Genomic DNA, 8786 nt, shown 5'->3' on the forward strand with positions numbered 1-8786 from the left:
TATTGTAATAATGCGGGCCCGCGGCCGCCGCCCCCCGTCACCACATCGAGCGCGCGCGGGGCGTGCGATTGTACCTGGGGGCGAGAGAACTCTGTATACCGAAGTTTCGATTGTGCGGCACGCATCCCTATAGATTCGTCGTCAACACTTATTTATGCATCCGAATCTGTAGGCGTGCGGCCCGAATCGATGTGCGCGAACACAGGAATCAAAACGCATCTCATTCCACGGACCGTTGTGTGATTTCTCCCATGATAACAAAATAATTTATTGTTCGAATTAGTTGTTTTCTCCTCATTTTTTATTGATTAAATTGAATTTTCGACAAACTAATGATATAAATGTAATGAATGAATTTGATAATTGATAAAAAATTTCCAGAACGATGTTTGTGTATCCAGTAATTTGCTGTCGTAACGTAGTCTGACTCGAATTGTTTCTATTTTTGTTTCGATGTTATGATTTGTGTATTTTGTACGAGCACACAAACGAAAAGACACTTATCGATCCGCACACCCCTCCGCGAACAACAACGCATTAATATACATTGTACGATTACGAAACTGATATCATTCTAGCGCTGTATGATTAGTAGTATTTTTAAGTTTGTACACATGAAGACGCGCGCGAGATGTATGGGATGGAACGCATCGCGACCGTGTGTTGTTTTATTTTAATTTTATTATTTTTTTTTTATTGTAATGCCACAAATCGCATTTTTGTCGACTTTTTATTTGATACGAAACAGGCGCGACCGCAGTTGCGATTCATCCTTGTTTTGTTGCATTGTTTTCGAATCATAGGACTAACTATCATCAATCACATTTTTGCAGTCGTATACTAAAGAAAGAAAACGTTTTTATTAATGAATAAAATTTTCATTTTTAGTAAATAATTTAGTTCAAAATGCGTTGATTCAAATACAACATTGAAATCCTACGAAACATTAAATATATACTTATAGAAATGCACGATTGCGTCGATTAAATTTTCGTTTGTTTTTAATTTGTTCAAGTCTTTAAAGTAATTGATATTAAGTTTAATCTTTGTTTTGTTGATTCCATTGTCTTCGCTGAATGTCGTGTGTATGAATGTAATACTTTTATTTGTCGGTTCTTCAGGGTATTGTTTGCGTGAGAATGTGAAGGGTTCTTCAACTTTTCAAAGACGTGTCTTCACGAGCGCCCTTCTCGTTGAATTTTGTGCCGTGTCGAAGGGAATCCTCCATATGACTGAGGAATAATTCGCTATCTCACTTGAAGATAAATCTTTACAATCCCAAACAGGAGAAATGCTATTTTAAAAAACATTTATTAATATTTCGGTCTTGTGTGTATTGAGAGTAAACGATTTGTTATGGGGAAGCTTGAATTAATTGATATAGGGCCACTAGGCTTGACACTCGACAAGGGGAAGAAATTAAGAATTGAAACAATTGTTGCCAAAAACTGAAGAGAAGTTTGTTTTTCTCTTAGGACACAAGGATTGTTGTTGCATCGAACAACAGCTCTGTGCCCCTTAAAATGTCACCCTATCCGTAAGGCAATTGTTTTAATTCCCAATTTGAAGATTCGTTATGAAAGTTTGTAACATTTGCAGTTCAAAATAGCAATTTTGTTTTAACTCACCTGACCATTGCTTATTCGCATAATCCATAATTTTCTCCACGTGGTCCCTACAATGTGATCTGATTCTGGCATTATACTCCAACAAAATGGCTTCCCTCATCACAAGTAGCCCATTGTTTTGCTGCTGTCAGCCATTGAGAAAGTCGCCATTTTATCAATTGATAAATTGTCTCCATCACATCAAACAGTTGCAAAAATTGTTCTTTTAGTAAACTGCAACATACCAAATACAAACATTTACAATACTATCGCATTAATAATAAGAGTAGATGCATTTAAAAAAACTTACAGGAAATTCTCCAGATTTTTAACTTGAAAAGCAAGAATCAACTCTTGATAGATGTCATCTAGTAAATTCTGTCCCACTTGTCGTGTAAGGTCCACGTAGTCATGCAAACAATTTTCGCTTGAGAATACATCCGATAACGAATTGAAGAACAAATGATGCGCTTTGTTAAATTCTTCATGGTCGTACCATGTCCAGGGGATGATTTTAGTTCGTGGAGATCGATTATAAACATATTTCCCACGCATCATTTCAGAGGTATTAAAACTGTATACCGTATTCTATAAAAAATTACGAAATCAATATTTTTAAACAGAATTAATCAAAGTTTCATATAAAAATTTAACTCACAAGTAATATATCCCAAGCTTTTGAAATATTTTCATTTTCAAATCCATATCTTCTGATTGAATAATTTTTAATCCACTCAGAGAGATTAGCTGCATCCTTACGATAAGACATTTCAACCATAAGATCATAAACGACGTAATTTTGATCAATTCCTTCTGGGTAAATACCTGTTCCAATAAGTGTTGAATTTTTGGCGTTTCTTGCTTCAAAAACTCTCTAAAAACACGTAAATTCAATTTATATGATAAAACAATATTTATTTATGTTATTATTTACATTATTAATGATATCAGCCGATCCAAACATTCCCAATGTTCCTCCAAAGTTGTGCAAATATGCAACTAGATATAAGGCTTACTGTACACTATCCAATCGTTCATATTAGATTTTGCTCGGATTTTCAAAATCCAGAATAATCATTTTTCCCTAAAATTTATAAATATTAAAACTATTTTATAGTTTTCTATGAATTTGTCTATGATAATGTATGAAATGATATTATTACCAAAGGTACACTAGTAATGAAACTTTCAACCCTTTCGTTGATCCAGTAATCACTCTCGTAATAAAATAACCAGCCTTGTAGAAAACCTGTCGGAAATTAAAATGTTACTACAATTTGGTACAGAAGTAAGCAAAGCTTTCATGCGCGCGTTTTGTCCACAGTAATTCATATGTACAACCCTGCATTAACCTTCACCACAAATGTATTACAAACACTAATTTAAACAAAAACAACAATAACAATGCAGATTTAATTACAGTTTTCTTACCAAATCGCATCAGGATCGACTGAAGTCATCGAAGAATAAATTGCTTCGCCGATTTGACGTAATTTATCCAAATCAGTGGTGAATGGAGTCATTTCATTGAAAGTATCACAATTATAAATATGATCAGTGCCAAATTCTTTAGTTGACTGTAAAATATTGATTTTGTTTACAGAAATGTTAATACAACTTTTAACTTACTTCAGTTAAAAATAAAACCCAATTTCTGAAATAAATCTTCTACGGTTCAACAAGTGAACAAATAAGTATCGTTGAAACCATTCCAACCTGGCAAATCAAAATAAGTTGCATTGGGATATAATCTATTAGAAAAACATAAATTAATTTATATATAAATTATTTAAAAATGAATTTTTGAAACCTTTTGAATGCTCTTGGTACTTGTCCAGCAAAGGCAGGTAAAATCGTTGTCATTCCAAACTCCCTCATACGTTTAATAATACGATGATTTAATTCAACTTGTTGGGCATGCCAAGACATACTCAAAGGACCACCCCATCCACGCAAATTACCCATTCTATTCCTTAAATAATTTTAAATTTATTTATTATTATGTATATTTGGTTGCCTATGTTAAACTTGAGTTACCAGGCTAGAAATGCAGGTCCTGCGATGTGTTCATTGATTTCTTCGCGGGTTAAACCCAATTTGCTGTACACCCGCCGCCATATTTCCTCCTGCCCGTTTTGGGCAGGTACCAGATTGAATCCTTGCAGCGCCATCCAATCGATGTGCTGCTCCCACTTCTTCCAATCATACGAAACTGTAGCTTGGCGTGCACGCATTTTGATAATATCGATATCTAAATAGTTAATAACAACGACAAGGATAATGTCAAATGATTCGTTGAAATGTGAACATATATTTTAAGTAATTTGAAGTATTATTGATAAGAATTATAAACTGTTGAGTTTTATTGGCGATAAAGTTCAACATACCTGTCATTGAACTCGATTAGTTCGTATTTCACTCGCTTGACACTTTGTCATGTTGAGCTGATTATAATCCCATGAAACGTGTGCATTGCAGAAATATTTTAGATAATGATGAAGGCCAGCTGCAGCTGCCACCCCCGAGGAGGCTTTGATATGAATCAAATTTTCAGGCAGCACTTTTTCAAGCTAATAATAGAACAACCCCAAAAATAATATCAAATTAAAAACTAAAATCTTCTGAATACTTACAATAAAAACATCTTTATTGTCACTTTTCATTGAAAAATTCACTTCGATTGCAAAATTATCGACGTATTCAGGCAGTAAACGTGAAATCAGTCCTTCTACAGCACTTTGTTGTGAAAATTCAAGAGCAATATCATTTTTAGATTTTAATTTCACATCACCACAAACTAAAGGACACAAAACACCCAATAAACTAAATAAAATCAAAATCCAAACTTGTTTCATCTTGAAACAGCTGTATTCACTTTGTCGGTTCAACCACCGACGAACTACTAATCGTATTACATGTAATTCAATAAATAAACGACGAGATGACAAGCATTTAGACTCGGTTATTGTGATAACAAAGAAACCGTTTAGTAGCCTGAGAGAGTGGCTTAAAATTCAAAGCTTCAGAAGTATATTTGTATTGCTTTATCTTATCAATATTGAGAGAGTGTTTATGAACTTGAAAATATTAAGATAAACTTGCATCAATCAATTCATAACCAATTACGATACAATATTAGCAAGAAAACATTTGAGAATCGTTTATTTTCTTGAAAAACTTCAATTTTTCATTGAATGGAAAACTTTATGGTCTAATTTTCATTGTAATAAATTAATACACTAATAAACCTCGTCAACAAGTTATAATAAACATAATTTACTATTTGTCGAGGTTGTTTTGATAAATATTGAAGTTGGCGACACTCTGTTGATGCCAGTAAAACTGTTAAAACACGTAAAAACGCATAAAATTCACAAAACACCAATTAAACGCATATTATGCGTGTGAAACGAAACAAGAAACAACGCATAAGCAGATTATTTTCAATATAGTCATATATTCAAAGTAAGTTTGGTGTTTTTCTGTGTTCATATCGACAGCTGCTTGCAGTGTTGATATCCGCTACAAGAAACGAAATTAAACCTACACCGCATCTACAGGAATATTATCCTTACAAAAACAAGCATATAAGTAAAAATAAACGAAAAACTAAATAAAATATAACAGTGTTTGTTATTACTTGTAAAAAAGCAATAAAATAAAATAAAATTTGAATTTTGGAAAAATGTAATATAAACAAATATCGATTCGCTTATAATGTGCTGATTGAAGACTTCCGTTATCGGTTTTTATTGCAAGTGGCGGTATAAAAAAATGTTACCGCCGACGCGAGTGCCACGTGTGTAAGAATGTAATGTGCATGTAATGAATACCGAATCGGCGAGGCCTTAGAAAAATCGCGCAGGAGTTGTGCGCGCTCTGATAAGTTTTCGAGCAGTCGCGAGCTATTAGGACCATTGATTGGTTATCGAATGACAGAACCTTTCTAAAGCCGTCGAGACTAAAACAAACAAGAAAAAAACCTCAGCGTACAAAATGTCTTGTCCATTCAATGAGAAGTCTTCGTAAGTTTCTCTATTAAAAATCACTTTCTGCATAAAACTGGATTAATTTTGACATTTTAAGGATTCCATCTGAAGGAAAACTCTTGTACGGTGAATATTTGATGTTGGATAAAGTGCTCAACGCGCAGAGAATGCTTTCAGTGGCAACGAAAATGGAAAACATCCCGCTTATGATGAACATTTATTCATTATTATTCATCAAAGTAATCGAAATTAAATTTGTAGAAAAAATTTATTGCATTTTATATAATTTTTGATTTCAGCGTATGAATTATGGTTCAAAGAAATCCTGTACGAGTTGGATTTGGTGCGCGATGAGTTTTCCAAGGAAACTATGAACTTTTCCGAAGTCATCAAACGACTGAACCGAATCGTCATGATTTTAAAGGTAAATAACTCGCGTTATTGCTTTTTAACAATCTGGAACGTTAACTTTGACATTTGCTTCAATGTTATTACGATTTTTTATATCTTAAATATACTGAGTGTTTTATTAAATATAATTTAAAGTTATTGGTGGATCAAGTCTTGATTTTGGAAACAATGACGCCGATGGATTTCAACGACTTTAGGCAACACCTCGACACGGCTTCCGGTTTCCAGAGTATGCAATTCCGTTTGATTGAGAATAAACTCGGTGTGAGACAAGAAAATCGCAGTGTTAAATTTAATCAAAACTATCTTAAAGTTTTCAAAAAGAATCAGGTAGATATAAAATGCAATACAATTTATTGGTGTATAATTGGTTGCCTATCTTAAAATATGTTTAAAATTTTTTTTAATTACAGAATGCGCTTGCGGAAATTGAAAAATCATTGTCGACGCCATCTTTATTGCAAATAATTGAAAAATGGCTGGAAAACATGCCACATATAGAGGTTCTGTGGAAACATTACAAACAAGTTGTTGAAACAACAGTTTTAAAAGACGCGGTTAACCAAATAATTATTGAAGAAGAAAATTTAGAGACACTGTCAAAGGACGATAAAAACGACGCAGCGTTAAAGAAAACCCGGGAGCAGTTCGAAACTGTATTTGATTTAATAACTCACGAGGCATTGGTTAAACGCGGTGAAAGAAAACTCTCTTTTAAAGCTTTACACGCCGCGATTATCATTAATCTCTATCAGGATGACGCCATGTTTGGTGCGTCGCATCAGATTTTAACTCTGCTAGTGGATATTGATTCTATGCTCAGTAGATGGCGCTGTAAGTACTATAAATCTTCATTTTGGTAGCGATTATTATTAATTTGTGGTTTTATAGATAATCACGTGTTATTGGTACAAAGAATTATTGGTTCGATGCAGGTGGGCACCGGAGGTTCTTCCGGATATCAATATCTGCGGTCCACATTGAGGTAGGCGAATTATTCGTTTATAATTTGTGATAATTAGTTATGTTTGCATGATTAATGTTATTCATAACACGTTAAGTGTTGAAATGTTTACGCAAAAGTCAATGAACACGTTGGGTATGGTTTTTGACCTTGCGTTGAGTTAAGTTTTAATTAATATCAGTCTCAAGCAGTTTTAAAAGATTAATTAAAGTTAAAATTTGTTGAATTGTCATTAATTATATAGGAAAGTATTAAATTTCCTTCTTGAAAACGTAAACAACAACAAAAATTGACGAAAACAGATGATAAGTAACGTAAACACACGTCAAAGGACAAAAATAACTGGTCTTCGAAGTTTCCAACGCAGAAACCTAAAATTATTCATTAATTTACGTATTTTCTTCCTCTTTAGTGACAGATACAAACCATTCGTGGATCTGTCGAATTTAACAACATTTCTCATCAGTAAAAACGATCTTTTACCTTTGAATCGACTTATCACTGAAAATCAAAACGAAAATCGTAAAAAAGGTAGAAAATCAACACGACGTGAAAACGGCAACGGGAAACGTTCATGCAATGGCCGCTATGCATACAAAGATGGCGGCAAGCAACGATGTCTACACTGCGACAATTTCGACGAAAATCCCGCAAGGATTTGCAACGTATGCATCGAATCAGATGCGAATACGCCGCACAGTAAGATTCGGAATGAATTTCAAGATTTGACGATGAATTCGACCAGCGAGGATGAAAAAAAGGAATTGGAGAGTTCCTATGAGTCGACATCTTCGACGTCATCTACGTTAAACATCTGATGAGAAGTGTTAAGTATAAAATAAGTTTCTATGCATTTATTTCGAATAATTTCATAGTTTTAAGTAATATGTTACTACATAATACTGATGAATAATTCAATACAGTGTAATTTTAACTTCCTTGAATGTTATTTTTGATTTTAATTCTTTCTAATATATTAATGTCAAAAGTTTCTTAACGCTCATTATTCTCAACTCAACTTGAACTATTTATTACGCACTGTAAGTGAATTTTTATAGTATTGCAATAATTATAAGAAGTATGTTATGCATGCAAGAGTATATGTAACGTTAAAGTAATACATTTGGTTGTGTAATGCATAAATTATTTTGTTTTATTCATACCATCACTTCCTTCAGCGTTGTTGTATGTTCATAATTGCAACGCACGCTCATAACGTTTCTACTCTTTGACATCTTCAAAGAGGAACTGGTATTGTTTTATTTGAAGTATTCACATGTAATGAAATATGTAAGCAGTGTGTGTATAGGCGAAGTGAAAGAGCAATTTCGTATTTTATTCTTCTGGTAAATAATTATGTTGAAACATTAGAAAGAAGAAGTCTTCGAAATTTCGGCAATTTATGTTATATAAGTTATTGGGATTGAATTCTATTAAATAAATTACATTTTAAATGAGTTAGAAGCAATATAACCAACTTTATGGTTGTGTATGTGTATGTTTGGTTGCCTACGTTAGTTAATTTAATTGATATCTATTGAAATATCTTTATAAGTTATTGGGATTGATTTCTATTAAATAAATTACATTTTAAATGAGTTAGAAGCAATATAACCAACTTTATGGTTGTATAAGTGTATGTTTGGCTGCCTATGTTAGAAAATTTTATTCATATCTACCGAAATATCTTTATAAGTTATTAGTATTGATTTCTATTAAATAAATTACATTTTAAATGGGTTAGAAGCAATATAACCAACTTTATGGCTGTATAAGTGTACGTTTGAGCAATCCCAACTGAACGAAGTACAACAA

The 8786-nt window shown here is 33.0% G+C and overlaps 2 protein-coding genes across 2 annotated transcripts; one reads left to right on the forward strand and one right to left on the reverse strand.

Moving 5' to 3' along the window:
- Window positions 1-1684: 1684 nt before the first annotated feature.
- Naglu (N-acetyl-alpha-glucosaminidase) lies at window positions 1685-4618 on the reverse strand. Its single transcript, XM_065302722.1, is given in 16 exon segments — window positions 1685-1841; window positions 1918-2195; window positions 2266-2481; window positions 2542-2691; window positions 2771-2856; window positions 2892-2905; window positions 2949-2984; window positions 3039-3184; window positions 3237-3261; window positions 3296-3358; window positions 3418-3579; window positions 3645-3812; window positions 3814-3858; window positions 3995-4002; window positions 4004-4177; window positions 4241-4618. Coding segments are annotated over 16 exon segments (1935 nt in total). The 5' UTR covers window positions 4463-4618; the 3' UTR covers window positions 1685-1699.
- A 985-nt stretch (window positions 4619-5603) lies between these two features.
- v (Tryptophan 2,3-dioxygenase vermilion) lies at window positions 5604-8114 on the forward strand. The gene is given in 8 exon segments (XM_065302723.1): window positions 5604-5632; window positions 5694-5790; window positions 5793-5835; window positions 5896-6020; window positions 6143-6337; window positions 6421-6841; window positions 6899-6992; window positions 7384-8114. Coding segments are annotated over 8 exon segments (1410 nt in total). The 3' UTR covers window positions 7790-8114.
- Window positions 8115-8786: the final 672 nt, after the last annotated feature.

This window comes from Atheta coriaria, unplaced genomic scaffold, assembly GCF_025399875.1.
Source record: "Atheta coriaria isolate IRGN ID8LTWV9N9 unplaced genomic scaffold, Caltech_Dcor_3.1 hic_scaffold_5_pilon, whole genome shotgun sequence".
NCBI lineage: Eukaryota > Metazoa > Arthropoda > Insecta > Coleoptera > Staphylinidae > Dalotia > Dalotia coriaria.